General features: G+C 40.8%; 1 protein-coding gene across 1 annotated transcript; it reads right to left on the reverse strand.

Moving 5' to 3' along the window:
* Positions 1–22,282: 22,282 nt before the first annotated feature.
* On the reverse strand, positions 22,283–23,635 carry LOC307256061 (SCAN domain-containing protein 3-like; the record flags this gene model as incomplete). The annotated part of the gene is made up of 1 exon (XM_080034927.1): positions 22,283–23,635. The coding sequence occupies one exon, from the start codon at positions 23,633–23,635 to the stop codon at positions 22,283–22,285; it is 1,353 nt and encodes a 450-aa protein (XP_079891053.1).
* Between the last annotated feature and the right edge of the window lie 209 nt (positions 23,636–23,844).

The following is a 23,844-nucleotide window of genomic DNA, read 5'->3' on the forward strand; positions in this document are numbered from 1 at the left end:
TGCAATTTGAGGCTTTAAAGTACCGGTAAAAGTACCGGTTAAGCACCGGAACCGTTTCAAAAGTACCGGGTAGTAACCGGTATCAGAAAAAACCCAACCGATACCCAACCCTAGTTATGAGTGAGTGTGCATACACTAAAAACACACAATACGGATAACAAATGTGTGATTAGATGATGTAAGTTCCAGCAGTGTACTTCACCAAGCCAAGCAGCTGTGGGCTTGAACTGTCACAAGTTTTGCGTGACAGCGCCAGTTCATTAGGCTAAATAAATAACTAGTATGTCTGAGGCTACTATAAATGCTTAGTTATAATAAGGCTACTTAGAAAACAATGAAACTGAAAGTGTCTGCTCCGCTCCGTGCAGCGCATAGCCGTGCCACAGCAGCGGAGTCTCCTGTAACGAGAGGAGAGTTTACCAACAAGACGATGGCGGAGGAGTTGGTTTCAAAGTCGAAAGCAAACGCGCTTATTTGGCAATATTTTGGATGAAACACCCAGGGCATAAGAAAGAAATAAGTGACTGGCTCATGATAGGCCCCTGACCCTTGCAAGGAGATCAGGGGCCTGCGCATGACTAAGGCATGTGTGCGGGAGAGTAAGCAGGAGCAAGCCGACATTGAATTGAACTGGTGGCGAAAATAAACGCAGCGATGTTTCTATGGGGATATTTAGCTGTACAGATATAAGTGCTGGCAAAGCTAGAACAGTTTAAGACTCCACATCACTGTGGCAACACAACCTATCTATCAGCTCAGAAAGCGCAGAGAAAAGTCTGATAAATACATGAGAGAGTGATGGCCCCTGCAAGTTTCAGTAAGTTTAAAGAAGTGCCACACTGTTACTGTCTTTGAAATGCATTTAGACATTTTAAGGGGAAAACACATTGTATTTATTATTTCAACTATTGAGTTATTTGTAGAACAGCATGCTAGTGTAGGCCAACAAGATTTATTTTCTGAATTTTCAATGCTACTTTATTTTTATGTTTTAAATTGATGTTCCAAAACGACCAATAACCTTTGTATTTAAAAATAAATCAAGCAAGTAGGCTAATAATAACCATTAATGAATTATAGGCTATGGCATCACAGTAGGCCTATTGTCCACAATAATCACAGCCCCCCATCCATAAAGGAACTTTAAAAAGTTGAATTTGCACTTGTTGTACATACACAAGTGTATGGTCTATTATTTGTATTTAGTGTGTCTGCATAGCATTGCACCAAAACAGTAGAAGTTTTCTTTAATTGTGTTTTGTACTGTCCGTAAAATTTTACCTGCACATAGCAAACAAAATTGCACAACTGTAAGGTCAGTGTCTGTTGTATTTTTGTATTCAAATAAACAGTTGTTTATTTCTATAGTGCGCATTTGCATCTTTGAGCAAAATACCCCCAAAAAGCGTGCCGCGCCTCCTGTGAGCCTTGCCAGTGAACACCTTAACTAAGACATTTTCTGGGGGAAACACTGGTATTTGGTCATTCATCAAATTAAATATCGTGGAGTTGTCTGGCTCAGAGAGCCATGTGTATTGTAAGACCGCCTTTCAGGGGGCCAATCAGGACTTTTTGTATATGGGCCCAGAATTTGGTGCTACGCCCCTGGACACACACGCGCATACACAGAGGCAGGCTGTCTGTGTGCTGCTGCTTCGTGCCGATGACAGCTTGCAGTGAAAAAAACTAAAACAAATTGTAAACAAAATATTACTCAGAATTTAAATGTCCACACCGTGGCAACCCTAGCGCAGGGTATACAAGGATAAATACTTTCCTCGTAAAGAAGTGAAGTCAAATGGTAAATAAAAAACAAATACAATTTTAATATTTAGTAGAAGTGTGTGGGCCTATATGTGTTTTACTGTGTTTGCAGTGTGCTTGTACTAGCCTAAATAATTTCGCTGGTATTGATTTTGTCAAACTTATACCTTATACAGTCTACATAACCTATTGTGTGTGGGTGGGTGGGTGTGTGTTTGTGTGCGTGTGTTTATGTGCGTGTTGACAATTATACCTCCACTCTCTGTCCATGGTGCTGAAACAAAAGATAACGACACTTGGACCAATGCGTTCTGTTTTCGTAACATAAAACCGTCGGCACAGTGGCATTTCGGCGACTGTGGCTCAGGTGGTTAAGCTGGTTGGCCAATGATCCTAGGGTTGGCGGTTCGATCCCAGCCCGGCCACTTGTGTCATGGTCGTTGTGTCCCTGGGCAAGACACTTCACCCACCTTGCCTCGTGTGAATGTGTATGACTGCTGTATGTTTGAGGTGGTGGTCGGAGGGGCCGATGGCGCTGAATGGCAGCCTCGCTTCTGTCAGTCTGCCCCAGGGCAGCTGTGGCTACTATGGTAGTTTACCACCACCGGTATGACTGTGTGTGAACGAATTGTCTGGAACCCTGTAAAGCGCTTTGAGTATCATGAAAGGCGCTATATAAATCCAAGCAATTATTATTATTATTTCAATGTAATGGCAAATATTTTGGAACATTGAGATGTCGGCATAATGGTGCGTCGGGATTACGGGCAGGCCCCATTTCCAAGGCACTGAAAGACACTCATCCATCACTTATGCTAAATGATTAAGAGCTGCCACGTCTCAAGGAACTTTCAAGTTGCCTGAAGCCTGAAAAGATGGGAGTGAAAGCATTATGTGAATGCGGATGCACTCTCCTGAAGGCGGATGGAGTTTTCCCGATTATTTTCTTCCGAACAGGAAAAATCAGACACCACAATCTGCAGGGATATGCACGAGGCCATAAAGACATGATTTGGTGACAGGAGGCAGCACAACCTCGTCTCTCTCTACAGGTATGCAATATATAGCGCATGAATCATGTCCCCCATTATAATCGATAATAATAATAATAGCAATACATTTAATAGGGGCTGCTATAATAACATGCTTTATTATTTGTCTAGTTATCTACACAACCCAGTCATTTCGGGAAATGCCGGCAGAGATCATATGTTTAACATGCCTTTCAGAGCTATGCTTAGTTGGCTTATTCCAGCGACTCTACAACACTGACAGTGCTGTGTCCGACGAAGAATCTGATTCCCAAGAAGATGTGTGTCAACCAACCGAGCAGTCGATGTCGATGACCAAGAGCCTTTCCGCACATCTGCAGTAGACAATCGATGACTGCATGAAATCTCCCGAGCCAGACCAGAGGTGTGGGAAGGACCTCCCAAAACATTTTTTCAAAGGAGTTTGCGCTCCTCAAGGCAACCAAAGAACAACCGAAAAACCTGCAGCAGCTCTACTCTGCACATACGACTATACAGCCGACGTCCATGGAAGCTGAACGAGCATTCTCAGTTTGCGGTAGTAATCTAAAAGAGTCACTTAGCGTGTCAATTTGAATAGGCTGTAGTTCTAGTTTTGTCATGTCCTATTTCACACGTTAAGAGCAATTATCGGCGTCGATTTATTTATCCTTTGAAAAATATTTAATTCAGAAATAAAAAGAGATTCTGTGAAATACATTTGTTGCCAAAACACCGTTTTGGCAGTCATGTTTTGTTATTTAACCACTGTGTGAATATTTATTTTCGATTTCTTTACAAAAATAGAAATCGATGGTTTAAAATACCTTTGTTCTCGAAAAACACAGTTTCATTTAGTCCCATTAAAGTAGTATTAAAGGGCAATTACGATTTCAACAGGAATTCCCAGGAGGGGGCTCTGTTATCCCAGGATTTAAAAAGGGGCCATTTCAGGAATTTTCAGCAACCCTACTAGCTTACCACTACCTCCATTGATAAGCTACGGCCACATATACCTCTGAATTGAATTGGTAATTAGAATCAAACCAGCAGTTAGGTTCAGGACTAATCAAAGCTGACTGGGAAGGTGGGGCTTAAAGAGACAGGCTCTAAAACAGAGTGCTGAAACAGAGGAGATCCAGCAAAGTAACTGTGAGAAATATAATGGGTTTTTTGGACACTACAACATTAAAATGGTTTCTAGTAGAAACCTAAATAACAATTTTGAACCTGGAAATGAGCATAGCCGAGGTTGTCGTCATTGGCACCAAATCCACCTTGACAAAACCTGACCGTTTTTCAATTAACCATCGATGACTCCTCAGTCTCCCCCTCCTCTGGTTATAAGGCTGGGTGTCATCCTCAACAGCACACTGACATTCCAAGCTCACATCAATAACATCACCAGGTCTGCCTATTACCACCACCTCCGCCCCTCCCTCACCACCCCTTAGTACAGCCATCCTTGTTCACACCCTGGTTACATCACCCATCGATTACTGAATCTCCCTTCTCTTTAGTCTCCCCCTCAAGTCCATCCTTAGACTTCAACTGGTTCAGAACTCTGCCGCTCGTATCATCACCAGAACACCCTCCATTAATCACAACACTCCTTCCCTTCAGCAGCTTCACTGGCTCCCGGTCAAAACACGCATTCACTTCAAGATTCTGTTCCTCACCTTTAAAGGCCCTACACAACCTCGCTCCTCCGTACATATCTGAACTCCTGGACACCAACACACCCACCCGCACTCATAAGTCTTTATCTCCTATCCAGCTCACTGTACCACCTGCCTGCCTGGTCACCATGGGGTCCAGGGAACTTCAGCCGGTCTAAAACACACACACACACCTTTGGAACGCCCTCCCTCCAGTACTTTATATATGGAGAAAATGTGTTATGATATTTCAGGGAAAGCTGAAAGTTGTTTATTATTATTTATCTTTTGTTTTTGTGTTAATTTTTTCATTTGTATAAATAACAATAATATAAATTGAGAAAAAGTTGGAATTGTTCAACGTTAAAATTGCATCACCTGCCTTTGCAACATAATACTTAAATGAGGTCCTGCCCACTTAAGTTTTTCACTAAAAGTCTATTTCGCCTAAGAGTAAATGATGAGTAGAGACATCGGGCGAGGGTTGGATGCCAGTACAGCGAGGGAAAGAGAGAGAGGGAGGGAGGGAGATAAAGGGATGTAGGAGAGAGAGAGAGGGAGAGAGAGGGAGGGAGGGACTTGGGGGCAAAATAGAACAAGCTTAGATGAGAGGATCCACAGAGAGGAGAGAAGGGCAGAGAGTATGCGCTCTCAGTTCAACAGGGTGAACTAATGGAGAGGAAGAAAACAACACAGAGAGAGACTTACGTGAAATATTTGGACTTAATCTTCTCTGCAGCGGCTCGGAGGGGACACTGACCGGCTTGTGTTGAGGTAACGGCTTTTGCTTTCGCACTCCACACACTTCCTTGTTGATGTGAGAAAACGAATAGACAAACACAGGGCTCCGATCCCACACCAATACCCTCAAATTAAGACTGTGCTATACTTTCCTGTTTTTTTAAATTATGTTTTTATTTCATGTGCTTTCAAAATATGAAGGCTATAGTCCGGAAGTATTTACCGTGAGAGGTGGGTCAGTAAGCCGGAGGGGGGTTGGGGAGCTTCAAGCCTCTTTTAAATCAATTAAAGAAGTGACAGCTACAGTAGAGGGGAGCTGCAATCAGGACATGCTGTGCATTCCTAAACTGAAAAGCTGGTTCACTTTCTATGGGAGAACATGCCTGTGGTTTAAAGCCCTTTGATCAATTTATGATTATGTGATGTGAAGCTTAAATGTGGTCGTCCCTCCCCCCCATTAGGATGTTCAGCATTCACTTGGCTGGCTAAGAGTGCTAGTGAACAGGAGAAGTTAGAATCTAGTTAATCGAATTGGTTGTTGGACACATACAGGTAAATCAATTAAAGCTGGGGTATATGATTTCTTATTTGGTCAAAGTTAACATGAGCTGACACTTTGACCAATCAGAGCGAGGCTCTGATTCTCTGTTCTAATTGGCTGTTGGGACTGTCCATTCACTTTGGCACAACTTTGTTGGTGTAGAGCGAGTCGGGGAGGGACCAAAGAGAACAAGTGGAGCGGTTGAGTTATTTGGATTCGAATCTCTATCCCAACTGCCATTTTCTCCCCAAATCCTCCACCCCAGCTTTAATTTCGGTTTGGTTTGTATTTCAATCAGAATTTTTAATTACAAAGTGGTTGTGACATGAGTAGATTATTGGGGTAATGTGGCACTCACAAACCTTGACAGAATATATCTCAAAAGTTAAGACGGGAGATCAATAAAACCATTTGTATTAATAATTAACAGATAAATCATTTACATTTGCCCAGTGACATAATACAAATTCCTTAATAAGCCTTTCCTTTTTCATTCCACTATCATTAACATTATCTGTGTATTCATATAACAGTGTAGCTCACCAGATTACATAGCAATCATCATTATATTCATGCATTAAATGATTAATGCACATTATATCACAATGATAGTTGCATCACACTTTTTAACAAAAGTGTTTGTTATTCAAAACTCCGGCCAAAGTGGAGATTTTGCAAAAACTTTTGCAAAAGTTATGAGAAACGCTGGCGTCATGACCTCAATTTGAGCATGGCAAACATTGTGTAATTCTACTGAGCATGAGCCACACTCGCTCAGGAAGATACTGAATGCGTAATGCTCACAATTTTCTCCTATGGTGTTTGACATGACACATTATTGCCATTATTGCACTGGTGTCTGTGCATATATTTTAAAACAATGTTGTGTTGAGGGGCATTTTTCTGCAAACTGATAGGGGGGCAATGCATTATTTTTAAATATCTGTGTGCGTATGGACATGGCCTCATAACAAGAGGGTTCCCAATACTGCGGAACCGGCAAAGATAGGTTATTTGAATGACAACATACTTTTTAATTTATCAGGCCTTTTTTCAAAACTCTTTAGTCCAACCCTGAACTCTGAGTAAACAAACCCTGAGATGAGAAGCTCTGAGTTTTCAGTTTCAGAACAGCTGATCAAAGTTACCGTAATTTTCGGATTATAAGCCGCGCCTTTTCCCCCATTTTTCGACCCTGTTATTACACAGCACAGTATATGTTCTGTAGCTAGTATACTATTGCTCTAAATCAGGGGTTCTCAAACTTTTGATAGCTGAGGGCCAATTTAGGAACCCAACATTGGACCGAGGGCCGTCGAAGGAAAAAAAATTATAAAACTGAAATAATTTCAATGGCCAGCGTCTTTGCGTCTTTACAGTTTACATGTATTGGTCAGCATCCAATACTGTGTAATTAACACATTTAAAGTAATAAATGAAGGGCTAGGTCTCATTTCAACATTGGGAAACACGCATTAAAAGCGGGGGTCTTGGGGTTGTCCCCCAGAAAAATTTGAGGTTCGAACACTTCATTTTGTGCATTTTGGTTAATTTTTATGCAGTAATTTGTGTCTTCTGTATTTATTTATGGTGGAAATGTTAAGGAAAAGACAACTCGCTCCCATTGACACACATCTAATGGAATATAAATCAAGGCACTGAGGCATTCTGTATTGCATTCAAATATTTATTCTACTTTATTGTTCAAAACTTTCTACACATTGAAAACGTATCACCTTTTGGAGTGTTTTTTTGTAGGACTCACTACTCATGATGCAGCAGCAGTGTTAACTATTATGACACTATACATTGGAAATAAACAGGGTGGGCTATCAGCAGTCAACTATGCAGATAGTTCCATGGCTAACAGCAGCTAGCTAACGTTAGTTTGTTAGCTAAACTTTAGGCAAAAGAGTTAGAAACCAGATAATGTTAGCATCCATCCTTAGACACTTGACCTAATCTAATTCACCTTGAATGTGAGAGTGCATCGTATTGGGCTTGACAAGCTCACTATCTAACAACTTACATTGGGACCACTACACTGCCTGCTGCACTGCGGGAGGCTGACCAGCTGTTTGCAACGAGAGGCAGAGGCCAGCCGAACTTCGCAAGTTTAATAAGTGGGGAATGAATACAAACAATTAGGAGGGATATTGAAGTGTTTCGACCCCTGTACTGTTTTTACTGTTACAGGGGACGCATCCCCTCATTTTTTTTTTTTTATAATTCATAATTCAATGCGGGCCGCCAGATATGCTTCCGCGGACCGCCATTGGCCCGCGGGCCGCACTTTGAGAACCACTGCTCTAAATGGTAACACTTGAATACGTAATGCAAATATGCAACTTGTTTATTGAAATGTTAATAAATGGGAGCTTCCTCAAGCAGCCATCTCTTTCCCGACAATCCCCTCTGTGCACGAACTCTTAAGGTGCGAACACACCAAACGCGTTGGGTGCGGTGGCGGCGTTGAAAAATCCTATTTTTGCATAGGGAACCATTGGTTTAGGCGCGATGATGCGTTGGCCGCGGTAAAGCGGCGCTTTGGGCGCGGTAGCCGCGTTACCAAAGCGTCATCGCACCACCGCGCGAGTTAAATTTTTTTAACTTTTAACGCTCCATCGCGTGACGTTTAGCCGCGTTGGCCAATCAGCGGTGAGCTTGACCCGACGTCACGGACATCGGCACGGTGGGAGGACAACACAGAGGCTGAGAAACACCGAGTAGGAAATGTATTTGCGGCTGGCTGGTGATATGAAGCAGCTCGGGTTTGGGTTAGAAGACGTGGGGAAAGTGAGCCAGGAGAATGGGCTTCCTGGTTAATTCAGTGAATATGTGCGGCTGTGCTTTAGCCGATAAACCAAGTTAGCACCGGTCGGATAGCGTTAGTTAACTCACCCGGTTGTGTGCGGCCACCACCTCCATATAATGAACCCAAACATAACGGCTAAGTCCGGGGAACTTTCACGACGAGTACAGCGAAGCACCGGTGTTTGTCTACGCCAGCCACGATCCCGTCACAGCCAGGTAGGGTAATGTAGGCTACTTGCCTTTATTTTCTACTGCCCTGTGCACAATGCTGCTGTAAATGTGTTCATTTCCGAGTGGCGTGAATCTGCAATGCTGTTTTAAGGCTATTTGTTCCGTTCAGTTGCTGTTTATTTGTCTTTTGTCACAATTGTTGGCCGTGTTGTTGTTGTTTTTGTGCGGACATGAACGCTGTTGTATCGGGTCGGGTCTGATCGCAGCCATGGTTGATTAGGGGAATAAATATATCGGGAGGGAGGGGGGGGGGGAGGAGACTAGCTGTGTAGCGTTGGGCGCGTTGAACCATTTTTTAACACAAAATGACCAAGCGCCAGATCAGGTGCGTTGGGCGCGATGGCCACCGCACCCAACGCGTTTGATGTGTTCACACCTTTACATATGGTAATTAAACATTATAACACCTGCGGCTTATAGTCCAGTGTGGCTTATAGTGCGGAAAATACGGTAGATCGATCAACTCTCAGCATGTTAATTTTGAGTTTAATGTGTGCAAAAAGCTCAATCAATGGATCACTTATAACATGATTCACCATGGCAACAGTAGAAACCCCTCCCACTGGCTTATGGGTGAAGGCAGTCACAATATGGTACAGAAACTGATTATTTATTTTTTTAATTTTAAATTAACTAAACAGAATAATATCTCAGTATTCTGATATAAAATATACTGTTCATTCAGAAAAAACTGGGCAAATCTTTTTTCACAATTAAATCTATTATGCACACAGTAGCAGCAGTAGCATATTCTAAATGTGCCTTTTTTTAAGGCATTATACAGTATATATTTCCCCATACTGCAAGGTCTTTTTTTTCCTTCCAGCTCTGGGCTCCTGAGGGTTTAGTATCTTAGCTGTTCCTCCTCCCAGTGTGGTGTTTACAGCCCCGAGTGGAACCACTGCTGCCTTCACTCTCCACATCTTCTCAGCTGCCCTCTATGCCCTTGGTCATTTGCAAGCTTCTCATCTTCCTTCTTCTTTATGTTGCTGTCACTTGGGATTGATACCTCTATCACAACTTCAACTTCTATCAACGCCTTCTTCTGCTGTTTGTCATCCACCACCAATATATATATACAGTATACATATAAACAATATATACAGTATATGGATACTTTAATTAGTCTTTGATTTGTGATTACTGACAAATGGATCAGATAAACGTGGGTTTGCCATGTATTCGCGATCCCTTTTAACATATTTTTTTTTTTTTTTTTGCTCAATGTCTAATGTAAAAATACTCACTTGTGCAGCTTAAGGGTGGGTACTTAAATATATGTAAACAATATACCTTAACATGCTCAACAATGAAAAATCCAACCCTAACCCAAAATATACATATATAGCAGATATGCAATAAAATAAATATTACTCCAACACCAACGTTCATCTTTCAAGGAATAGTTAAAACAAATTTTTTTTTAACTTTTTGCCTCAGTCTCCAGCTCAAAAATATGTGACAGAAAACGTTCCTGTAACTGTGCGTGCATTTATGATATAGAAATAATTTTTGCACGTTATGTAATTTTAGAATCAAATACTTACATGACCGTCACATGCACTTCCTAGTTTCCGTCTGTATGTAGTATGTATTTAGTTTTTAAGAGACAAAACGTGTAAAAAATTAAAAACGCAAAATAATGTGGTAAACAAACAAGTAACAACAAGCACACAGGAGCTTTTAATGATGTTGTGAAATGTATCTTTTTTTTTTTTTAAATACTTTATTTATGGATTTTTCCCAGAGCCCTATGTTCCTGAAAATGGTGATTAGGTTCAGGCATTACAGCTGGGTGTTAAGGGTGAGAGGACAGGGAGAGGTTAGAATAGGAGTGACACCGACACAGACAGACATACTTTTCTCTATTATAAAGTTAGACTACTTGAAATGTGGGAACATAGCGATGTGGGACCATCCGGCTGTGGCAACATAGAAATGCTCCTGTGGGAAAATAGGGCCTAATTTTGAAAGAAATCAGGGGCTCAACATAGGACAAATAGTGGTGGGCTCAGGGGGCAGCCCTGCCTGACACTACGTTGTAATTTAAAAGGAGATTCTCCATGTTGGTAAGAACCAATGCAGTTGGATTGGCGTAAAGACTCTCTACGCATGCACTGGACACAACAACCATGACACAAGGAGCAGGGCGGGAATCAAACCGCCAACCCTTGGATCATTGGCCAACCCGCTCTACCACCTGAGCCACAGTCGCTTGGTCTGAATCTTAAAATGCTAAATTCTGATTGTGGATTTTTGTCTTGCATTTCAACAGTCAATAAAGTAAGTTGTGAAGAAATCTAATACAGAAAACTGATGTTTTCAATACAACCTAAGGCTCATACTAAAGTGGCATGAATACATATTCACTGTTTTAAATCCAGGCTGCGACAAAATGAATGTGGGGAAAAAAGCAGACCATGACTAAGTAAATAAGTAAAACACAATCCATCTAAATTCCCCTAAAATGGCTTTTGCTATGGTGAATGAAGAGCTGGTGATGGAAATGAATAGGGGTAATACATTGGCAGTGTGGAGGGCTTCTGTGACTCCAACTGGGGCAGCTTGTCTTGTTCCACCTCACTGGAAGATTGATGACTTCTGGGTTCTGGGATTTGCACCTGTTTCCTCTGTCTTTCTCTCTCTCCTCCCCTCCCTTCTGCATGTACTCTCTCTCTCTTTCTGTTCACTCACTTTATTGGCATTATTTAATATTTATGAGAAATTATGTTTTTAGGGTAATGTATCAACTTTTAATAAAGACTAAGCACATACAGGTTGTTAACAGAATTTAGTTTGCTTTATGATTGTATAATATTTTAATGCACAATACATGCTTTCTGGCTGTTTTGCTAAGACAAACTTGTTGTTTAGCCTTGAAGAAGAAACTGCCTAATAAGATTTTGGCACATACAGAGGTATGACGCATTCATGTGCACAGTAGTTTCACTCCCCATATTCTGTTATCAGACATTGTATGAAGGATAACACCAGCTGAGATGAATTTCTGGGAATATCTGCCTAATTAAAATGTTTCTGCTTTCGCCAGCAAAACGGGCTGGACACACAAACCGAGTGTATACGCCTACACATTTCACTACATATAATCTCTGTACACTGTTCATTCGATGTATTCAACCATGTATCAATCCAGGTACATTGTTGATTCCCTTGTATGCTGTTTGCAAGTAAATTCACCTGCTTTCAAGAAGGCCTGACTCAGTTTCAATTATTCAAACACTTGGGTAGTTTGATGAAATAATTCTAGTAACAAATGGTCCTTCGAGCCGGATCCAACATCCTCTTCTCTGGACAAGAAGAGCCTGCACGTGAAGACGGGGGAGTCTGCGACTCTCCACAGAAGACCTCCAGCCCGTTGCTACAGGGAGAGGCCGTCAGCAGACTCTACTTGGACGGAGAGGGGGTGACGGAATCCAGAGCCTGAGCGAATCGAGGCTTTCTTGAAATCAGGTGAATATTAACAGCTGATTTTGTTTTATATTTGTGCTTACATAGAGACGAGTAAGGTAACTACTGGCTTACATAGAGACGAGTAAGGTAACTACTGGCTTACATAGAGACGAGTAAGGTAACTACTGGCTTACATAGAGACGAGTAAGGTAACTACTGGCTTACATAGAGACGAGTAAGGTAACTACTGGCTTACATAGAGACGAGTAAGGTAACTACTGGCTTACATAGAGACGAGTAAGGTAACTACTGGCTTACATAGAGTGGTTTGAACAGGGTTCAAGTCCCTGTTCGGGCCCCACGTTGGGGTCTCAACCTGTAGTGTTTGGGAAGATGCACTAGAGACAAACCTATCTCAACCTGTAGTGTTTGAGGAAATACACTCACAACAAATAAAGTCTCAAAAATGATCATTAGTGTGGGGTCGAGGGTGGTCCCTTTATTCTGACAGATATAGTTTGTTCCATTAAACTGAGAGTTCTTTGTAATTCGGGAAGGTTTTATGGAAACAAATTGATATCTGGCTGCTTGTTGTTACTTAGCCTGGGGATATAGTACTGCTCCAGGGAGTTAGTCTATGACAGGTTATTTATTTGTTTTGTTTTGTTATGTTTGTCAATAGTCTACAACTGCAGAGTAGACTTATTAGTTTTGTTTAGAATACATCACATAGGGTGTTCTAGTTTTAAATTGGTGAATTTTGTTAATCAATTGGAGGGAATAGGGGTGTTCACCCTGTTTAAATAGATTACTGGGTAATTTGATATTAGATTTTACATTTAAAAAAATTTAATTACATAATATGGATAATGATAAGATAGACATTAGAAAAAAAAGGAGACTGGTGAAGAAAAGTCTCCTCCACCCCTTCCTGTGTCTCTTTCCATTGAGACCCAAAACCCCGGCTCCTCAGCTGCTCTTCTGCTGGCAGGTCCAGAGAATCAGATAAAGAACAGTAAAGAGAAAGGTGGTGGCCAAAGAGAGGAATAAGAGAATGTTGTTGAAAGTGTAAGAGGAAAAAGATTGTTTGGAACTGATTGTTTATGGATGTTATAAAGAAAGAAAAAGTATGTAGGGGAAGGGAGATAAAAGGTTTTAGTAAGTGTGCATACAATTGTTATGCTGTTATGATGGGTTATAAAATGCTCGTCTCCTAAAGATGACCAGAGTTCTGACTAAATTGCTAAACGCTTTAAAGTTTAGAGCTGAATATCTCGCCAATCCAAGCCCCATAGTGAACCTTAAAGATTAAAGGTGCAGTCAATCATTTAAAGTCCCAGCATAAACTTAAAAAAAGCGTTCTTTTGTGTTCTTTTTATGAAAATGTTCACTAACAAGAATTATTCAATGCTTTTGATTTGAACTACAAGTTAAAAGGGATTTGTGTGCTGAACAATGTGATCATAATGTGTTATATGATAGATGAAATGCATGTTTGAAAAGAGAGAAGGAGAGAGCACATGGAGAATGTGTGTGTATGATTTCAGTCTGTGCAAAAATGTGCGTGGGAGACGTAGTCTCCGTGCAGTGAGAAAAGGGGTGGCACTATGTGTGTGTGTAACTGAGCCCAGACACAGACAATGTGTGTGCGAATTCTACCCAACACAGAAAAAAAATGTGAACTGAAGAATGAAATCAAACCTATCCTAAAATGTTGTTGTGCGTTAATTGTGACATCTAGAGCAAGCAAAATGGATAGGATGATATTTTAGAAACAACCCTGGCAGAATGATGAGCATTTCTTTTGAGAACATGTTACTGCTCAAATTCATTCTGTTTCAGATGCAAGAAGAAGACGAAGCTGACCATGCTTCAATAAGGACAATTGGACACTGAGGAACAATCTGAATAGGTTATGGTAATACCTAACCATTCCCCCAGTGACTGTGATATGAAGGACACTTTGCGTCAAAATGCCACAAAAGGGACTTGTTGACCATCAAGACGACCTAGGTTCCTGTTCCCTGGCTTCTGCAAAAAACTGTCCTCTCTGAAACTGTACATAAACGATGTTGCACCAGTACACAAACTTGCATTTTCACAACCGTGATGTTGATGTACTTGATATTATTCTGCTTGACTGAAATATATTTACTCATATGCTTTGCCCTTTTGCTTTGAAGTGTTACCTGAATGTAGCATTAAATATTATAAAAAGGGTGGAATGTTAACAGAATTTAGTTTGCTTTATGATTGTATAATATTTTAATGCACAATACATGCTTTCTGGCTGTTTTGCTAAGACAAACTTGTTGTTTAGCCTTGAAGAAGAAACTGCCTAATAAGATTTTGGCACATACAGAGGTATGACGCATTCATGTGCACAGTAGTTTCACTCCCCATATTCTGTTATCAGACATTGTATGAAGGATAACACCAGCTGAGATGAATTTCTGGGAATATCTGCCTAATTAAAATGTTTCTGCTTTCGCCAGCAAAACGGGCTGGACACACAAACCGAGTGTATACGCCTACACATTTCACTACATATAATCTCTGTACACTGTTCATTCGATGTATTCAACCATGTATCAATCCAGGTACATTGTTGATTCCCTTGTATGCTGTTTGCAAGTAAATTCACCTGCTTTCAAGAAGGCCTGACTCAGTTTCAATTATTCAAACACTTGGGTAGTTTGATGAAATAATTCTAGTAACACAGGTACAGGGCTATTTTGGCCGATTTTGCATACTAACTCAGAGTAGGTCAAACCACCTAGCTGAGTTGCGCTCAACTTGCTTCCTGAAAAGGAAAACCCAGAGTTTCCAACCACTCAGAGCAAACATACTCTGAGTTGCATCAAAACCCGCTTACTGAAACAGGCTTCTGTTAACTTTGTCCCATTTTATTAAGCCACCAGTTTCTATTGTGTTTTTTTGTGTTTATTTATTCACTTTCTTACTTATTACTTTGTTTATTATGTGTTACTTCTTTCTTTCCATCCTCCTGTACTTTTGTAAAGCGTCCTTGGGTTTCTTGAAAAGGTGCTATATAAAACCAAGCTATTATTTCTATTTTAAATGATAATCAACAGATTATTTCTGTACTTTAGCAGAGAGACACGTGTCTGGTGGAAAAAGACAAAGACTGTTGAGCTGATGAATAGTGTTGCGTCGCAGCCACTGCGCTACTGTATAATACAAGGCTGCTCTAAATCTGATCCAACTGACCAGCTGGTTTGAATAAGTTCAACAAATTTGATAGTCTTTTAGACATTTTACCAGTTTACTCCTTGCCGCTCATGACGTAAAATGCATCTAAAATAGGCAAGTAAGCGATTTTTGTGCAACTTCAATAGGGAATAAAGACTAAATACTACAAAGCCCCGCAAGGGACATGGGGGGGGGGGGAAATATTTTTTTGGTTGAAAAAAAAAAAAAAAAAAATCAAACTAGAGATCGAACTCCAACCACACAAGAAAAAAGTCATGGAAGAGTACTTGGAGAATTCTCTCTCACACTAACCAAAATACAACCTATTAGGCCTATATCTAACGTACACAATGCACATTGTGTGTGTATTGACAATTACACCTCCGGTCTCTGTCTATGGTGTGTCAAAATGAAGCGAAGCGTTGTCACTTTTCTCTCCAATGTGCATTGTGAATGTTAGATTTAGGCCTGAAAGGTTGTATTTTGGTGTTAGTGTGAGAGAGTGCGGTTGGAGTTTATTAACTCTTTATCACAAAATAAATAACTTTATTTGTTCAAGATTATGAGATGAGAACTCAAATAATATTATTATTATGACGTCTCCAGATAACAATGTGATAATATAGTGTGTGCGTGTGCTACTCTGTGTACAAAATATTTCAAAGAGATACATAACCAGAGTTGACAATAGTTATTTCTTTTAACATTGTCCATCTTTTAAACCTCTAACAATACTGCATGCTTTCAGCAATCTGTTCTTTTCTGTTCTGAACATCTTCCTCTGACTTTGCAGTTACACACAGTGTTCGTTTTTCGCTTGCACACACAGATATAACATCTGGTCCATATACAGCACCTGGATCGCTGCTATGCCAAGTTTGTTTTCCCATTTCATCATATTTACATGTTTAACATTAGGACATGGTGACTGTATTTATCCTGTACATATTGGCTCCAACATTTAACATTAACATTTTACAGATGATCAGAACCAATCAAAACCACCTCTTTCAAAGGAAAAGCATGTAGAGCATTAGCCAAATTGAAATTGAGTGAGAGTGAATAAAAACAAAATCACTTGCATCCTCTATAAGCGTACAGTGTTGAAATTTATAACATTAAAAAAAGGGAAGCCCCGCCTGGGGGGAAAGCGGGGGATCGCAGCCCAACCCAGCCCGTGCCGGGCTCAGGCAGATAATCTAACCTCTAAGGTTAGATTGGTTTAGGGAAGGAATCTCACCAGGGATCTCAAGTGTACGAGTCAGCAGGATAAGACCCCCAAATGTGGGGCACAAACCATGGGAGTGCAACTGTGTCGACAGTTGGAACTACAATGGCACATACTGTATTTCTGCTGTGGTTTCTTGGTCAATGCCTTTTGTCTGTGTTCATTTGTTTGTTTGTAACTTTAGCATTTTCCAGTAGTCCTTTCCTGTACATCATTTATATTGTTGCAGTGCTTTCGAACAGTGAAGAGGCAATATTTGTCCTCAGTACAGCACACTTCACAAAGACACAATGGACTCAATTTGGCAAAGGAGCTCACTCTTGCAATGGCATGGCTCCTTTATGCAATTTGTCATAAAGCATAAAGCAACGTAAGGTAACAACAAATGTTACTAGAGTCTGGTGAGATGCTGGTGTGGTATTTGCTCTATAAGATATATTCTCATGACTGAATAACCGATATTTTCTCACAGGAAAATTGGATCCCTGTCTGAAGTTAGAAATCTACCTGAAAAGTTACTGTTTCACAGTTGATGTTTGCATCAGCAGGGCCCACAGTTTTGTTTTCTAAACCCAGTCTTAAGTTTTGTTCCAGGTTCATCAAAATAATTTAGTTTTGACCCATGAAGATAGGATTATTCAATACTAAGAATTACATATAGAGAAAATATGTTTTGTAAACTTACTGCAGGCTTTGAGAATGTTAACACATCCCCCTCCTCTGAAACTGCATAGTGACCCTTTAATAACATTAACAGCATGATGTCTGCCTGTTGGAAGCTTGGAAGCTACAGTGCACGTTTTTTTTATTTTTTTTAAGAAGGGTGATTAATGCGATATTGTAAGGGTGGTTTCAGATGGCCTTTATTTGAACTGGCTTCAGCGTTCCAAGATAACTACCCATTCATCCCTATGTAAGTTGGTTGCTGGGCATTCAATACGCTGAAATAATTTTGTAGGCTTCGTTGGGCTTTTATGTTTTGGGGCCCATAAGCATGACAGTCCTCATGACAGTGTTGCCAACCATTTTTAATGGGTATTAGGCAACTACTGCTGAAAAGGTTGCATGATGACTAGATTCATTAGTGTTGCATAACAATTTAACAAGATAAAAAAAGGAACTGACTACTTTGCTTTGTCACTTGCTATTAATGGCCGGCCCCCCCAAAAAAAGTCGGCATCTGGATTTAACAAAAAAAATAGGTAGGAGCCCTCAATCGCTCAAAACTGCAGTGATTAATATGTTGAAACATATTAGCCACTGCAGTATTGGCAACAAGTTATTTAAAGGCACCCTATGAAACATTTTAATTAAAAAATTAATTATAAAGTCCCACAAAAAAAAAAACATTCTCAATGATCACTTCTGCCCATCTAGAATATGTGGTGGTGTGTTTATCTGCACAGTCCTCCTCTATCTGGCTGTATTTTACATAGGAACATTTGTTGGTATTGTTTTGTAAACAGAAAACTCAGGTCTAAGCTCCACCCAAGCGCCGCCTTGCTACTTTGCTGGCCCGCGCACACCAACGCACAGCCTTCCCAAACTAAACAAAGTAAATACAGCCAGTGGGGGACGACTGTGCAGGTAAACACACCACCCCACATTCTAGTGAGGCAGAAATGATCATTGAGTCGGATTACCTTTGTGTGCCTATCATTTCCTAATCTATCTATCTATCTATCTATCTATCTATCTATCTATCTATCTATCTATCTATCTATCTATCTATCTATCTATCTATCTATCTATCTATCTATCTATCTATCTATCTATCTATCTATCTATCTATCTATCTATCTATCTATCTATCTATCTATCTATCTATCTATAAAGCAAGGAAGCATCACGTGACCTGAAGTGTGTCTGTAATTTTGTGGCTCGCATATCTCTCTGAGTTTGAGTCAGATCGGCATGAGCTTCCGGATATCGCTTGCGCACAGCACAAAGGTGTGCATGCTTCATTGTGAAGTTTTTAGAAGTACGAAGGTGTGCATCCTTCATTGTGAAGTTTTTAAAAGTACGTGCGGACACTGAAGGCCACAGAGCACCGTGAGCACGGAGCATGAAGTACTCTCCGAATAAACCCCGCCTCCCTCTGACGAGCGCCACACACACACACACACACACAGCAGACCGACACAGCCTACTTCCTCAGCAACTCCTCACCTGCTCCGCCTGTCCGCTTTAGTGGTAAAGACAGCACTTAACGCTATTTTTTTTTTTTTTTTTTTTTTGTATATTTTATTTATACAAATTTTTTCAATCAAATTTTTTCAAAACAAAGAGACAATCACATACAAAAGACAGTAAACGAAAGGACAAAACCCACAGAAACAGACAGCCAGCACTCACTCAATACACAAATCATCAATACTATGTAAAACAGGTCAGGTAAACTTAAAAAGGAATAAAACAATATTTTAATAAAAGAACTTCAGGACCCATTTTGAGGTCTTTCCCTCTTGATGTGTTCTATGAAGGGGCCCCAGATATTTTTAAATTTGGAATGGGAAGACAAATTAAATCGAATTTCTTCCAGATGTAAACAGGAAACCATATCATTCAGCCACTTTTAGAAGCAGGGAGGAGAAGTTGACTTCCATTCTCTTAAAATAACCCGCTTTGCAATGACCATACCGAACATTAGGGCTTGTTGCAAAACGTAGGGAAGAGTCAGGGAATAGTTGGAGCAGCCCAATATCACCAGGCGACAGTCAGGGGTCAGTTGTCTGTTATATATGTTACTGTACAGATGAAAAATGTCAGTCCAAAACCTTGTGAGCTTAGAGCAGGCCCAGAAAAGATGCCCGAGAGTACCGTCAGCAGACTTACATTTATCGCAGGTAGCAGAAACAGAAGGGACAATTCTATTCAGCTTTGTTTTGGAAAAGTGCAACCGGTGAATAACTGAATGAGCTGAAGCCTAGCATTAATAGAGCATACTTTTATCCTACTAAGCCCTTTCTCCCACAGCTCATCAGATATTGCTTCACCAGTGTCCTTGATCCATGCCTCTTTGATATGGAGAGAGGGGGTCGCCATAGAAAATAGATTAACAAACCAAGAGATCAAATGTTTGGAGGTGGGAGGTTTGGTCATGATGTCATAGAAGACGTGTTGCGCTGGAATCGTATCAAGACAAGGAAAAAATTGCTTAACAAAATTCCTAATTTGCAAGTAACGAAAAAAATGACTAGAAGGGAGATTGAATTTTGTCTGAAGCTGAGCAAAAGATGCAAAACAATTATCTATATAGAGATCCCTGATAGTAGATACACCACTATCTGACCAGCGCTTGAAAACAGCATCCATCAGACCTGGCCTAAAACAGGGGTTCTGACATATAGGAGCATTAATTGACAATACTGGGAGATCCAGGACACCCTTAATTTGCTTTAAAATTTTAAACGCATTGCACAGAAAAAAGTTATTGCGTAGCAATTTCATGTTAATGTTAGGTTTGGAAAACAGAATGGCGGACAGGGAGGCACCAGTAAATGCTACAGTGTTACAAAGCTCAAGCTCAGGCCACCTAGGGCCAGGGCCGCACACTTCACCGCCCTCGACCGAGGATTGATTCCAGAAAACCCACGCTCTAGCGTTGCAGGCCCAGTAGTAATGTCGAAAGACAGGGAGTCCTAAACCCCCTTCCTCCGTGGGCTTCTGTAGGTGAGCTTTAGAAATACGGGGCAGTTTGTAAGCCCAAATAAAGGGCATGATGATAGAGTCCAACACTTTAAAAAATGAAGAGGTGAGAAAAATGGGCACATTCTGAAAAAGGTATGTGAATTTGGGGAGTACTACCATTTTAATAATGTTAACACGGCCAATCAAAGAAAGGGGGAGAAGTTTCCATTTATCTATCATGTTCTTAAGCTTATCCACCAAATCCAAATAATTGAGTTTGAAAAGAAGCTTTGGATTTCTGGGGATATTAATTCCCAAATACGAAAAATGGTCAAGGGAAATTCTGAAAGGTAAATTGTCAAGAAAACTGGGGTCGAGACTGTTAGACAGAGGGATAAAAACCGATTTCCCCCAATTTATGGTAAACCCAGACAGTCGCCCAAAGCTCAAGGGCCAGAGCGAAGAGCATAGGAGAGAGGCAACAGCCCTGCCTGGTGCCACGGTGCAACTGGAATGATGGGGACCTATCATGATTAGTTAGAACAGAGGATTGAGGGCTAGCGTATAGCATCTTTAGTATAGCCATAAATTTCGACCCAAAACCAAATTTATCGAGAGCAGCAAACATGTATCTCCACTCTACCTGGTCGAAAGCCTGTTGAGCATCTAAAGAGATAACAGCCGTGTGGGGCAATTTATTTGAATACATTACATTTAGCAGACACCTAGTGTTCGAGAAGGAATAACGTTCAGGGATGAAACCCAATTGATCGGGATGAATTAATGAACCAATATATTTGTTTAACCGGTTAGTCAGCAGCTTCGCAATAATTTTTTGGTCTGAATTAAACTTAACGCTATTTTCACTGTAATAATACAGCACGGGCTCGGATGCTTCCACAAAATGTTTTATATCCGTTAAAAAGTTAAACCGAAAGACAGAGCGCGCGCCCACGTCCCACACACACAGCTGACTGCTATGCCACGTTAATTCACAGCACGGTCTCGGATGCTTCCACTAAATGTTTTATATCCGTTTAAAATCTAAACTGAAAGGCCGCGCACGCACAAGTACCCCCACCCCCGCGCGCACACACACAAGTCCCCCCCCCCATGCCGACGCCCGCGCATGCACACAAGTCCCCCCCACACAGCTGACTACTGACAAGTTAACTGACAGTTATCCAAACTCAGTCTTATCTTTCAAATACCTAACAGTAATGGTAATGGGGTTGACAATGTTGTCATGGCGTGCAGCATAGCCTCCTTTTATACACAGTGCAGCCACTATACAGGCAACTGATTGTAAGTTTGAGTGCATTGTGCAGTATGGATGGCAGTTTGCAAGGTACCATAATATCAGATTGTATATGTAACACCTGTACAGCTCCATTCTTCCTTTGGCTTCAACACTTAATTATCACATTTTGTGTTTCATTTCACTTAACAAAACACATGGAATTAGTTTGTGGTTATCTTTACACACTACACCAGGGGTATTCAACTAAAATTCGAATAGGTCCAGTTAGAGAAAATGTCCTCAAGCAAAGGTCCGGAACATCATAATGTCTAACTTGCGTTATGATTCAGTGTGATATATAGTGAAGTAGCCTAGTAGTTCTATCAACGTCTGCATGTAATCAACAACTGACTGTCAGATCAATATAGGAAGAACAATTCAAAAACATTTCAACAATATTTATTCTCACTTTTAAATAATTATAGATATATAATACTGAAGATATATGTATTATTTAAGTGACTCAACTGAAACTAATCTCTTCATAGAGAAGGGCTGCATTTAAAAATAAAATGGTGAAAATAAATATAATAATAATCTTAAAATAAAGATAAAATATATAATTTGTTTTTGAAAAATAAAATAAAATATAGCAGCAACTTGAGTGTCCCCTTTTTCTTTGTGAATGTATTAACAGTTTCAACCAATTTAAAAAAAAAATGTATTTAACACCATTACAATTGAACAGTTTTAGCTTCTCTTTCTTTCCCTCTTTTATCCCACTCCCCCACGTTCTGTTGTTCAGTGAGAGAACTGAGCTCTAGCTTGTCCTGCCAGGAGTTTAAATCTGGGCTGGAAGGATGTCAGGGCCATTCGCATGCACATGTGCAGGTGCTCATTGGTGAGCCTGGAACGGTATTTACTTTTAATTATGTTCATTGCAGAGAATGCTGCCTCGCAGCTGTATGTGGAGCCAAACATGGTCAATGTGTACAGGGCTACTTTCCTCAGACCTGGGAAAGCTGTCTCAGGGACCATTTGGAGCCAGAAAGTGGTGGGGTCAGTTATTCCAAACTGCTCTTTCAGCGCCACATCTGCTTGAAGATCAATCAGTTGCATCTGGAGAGGCCCAGCATTTGCCCACTTGAAGTGCTGTGTGACCTCCTTTGAGAAACCATTGACATCAGTGATAAGAAATGGGTTCTGAATGAACAAGGTGAGCTGATGTCCAAAGTGGAAGCTGTCAAAACGTTTGCGGAAGTTTACAATCAGCTTATCGACAAAGTCACCAAAAGAAGACACATCTCTCTGTCCCTGAACCTGTTCCTGCACTGCTGGGAAGTGTGCACAGTCTCCCTGCAGGTCTACCTTGAACACCTCAAGTTTCCTCTGGAAGGAGCGGACAGCTGTCATCAGTTCACAAATTGTATTGTCCTTGCCCTGTAGCTTCAAATTAAGCTCATTGAGGTGTGAAGTGATGTCAACTAAAAAGGCCACGTTATCCATCCTTTTCTCATCTTTTAAAAAGAGAGAAAACTCTTTTGCCTTCTGACTTGGCAGCTCTTCCAAGAAAGCTGCTACTTCCCTTCTGATGGACCAAAAGCGCTCTAACACCTTGCCCTTGCTAAGCCATCTCACGTTGTTGTGCAGCAACAGATCATCAGCGTTTGCATCAACTTCTCTAAGGAATTCCCTGAGCATGCGATGCTGATAGGAAGAGGATGCCCTGAGAAAATTGATCATCTTCATCATAGTATTCATTACTTCAGCATGCTCATCAGACAGGTTGGAGCACAGGACAGATTGATGTATGATGCAGTGATAAGAGATGAGCTCAGGATTATCCTCTTTCATTCTTGCCACAGCTCCTTTCTCTCTCCCTATCATGGCAGGGGCTCCATCTGTGGTGATTGAAACCACTTGTTTTGGCTCTATAATGGCCAGGTAGATGTCCTCTCCTCTTGTACTGGTCTTAAGGGGAGTTACACCTAACACGTCTTCACAGAACTCTTTTTTGTCTTGGTTGAAGAACCTAACATAAATTAACAGCTGAGCATTGTCAGACACATCAGTGGACTCATCCACAGCTAAGCCTACACATGGTACCTTATGAATGGCTTCATCCAGCTGGGCTAGCACATCCTGGGTTAACATTTCACTTTTCTTTGTGGCTGATGATGCTGACATGGGTATTTGTTTTATTTTGTCACAAAGCTCTTCTTTCTGTTTCCCCTCAAATAAGGTTTCTGCTACTGCACTCATGCACTCCTTGACAACCCCTCCATCAGTAAATGGCTTTTTGTGTTGCCCCAAAATCCAAGTGACTCTGAGGGAACATTCATTAGCACGTTGTTGGGCAGTGA

The sequence above is a fragment of the Ammodytes marinus genome (genome assembly GCF_949987685.1).
Source record: "Ammodytes marinus genome assembly, chromosome: 9".
Taxonomy (NCBI): domain Eukaryota; kingdom Metazoa; phylum Chordata; class Actinopteri; order Uranoscopiformes; family Ammodytidae; genus Ammodytes; species Ammodytes marinus.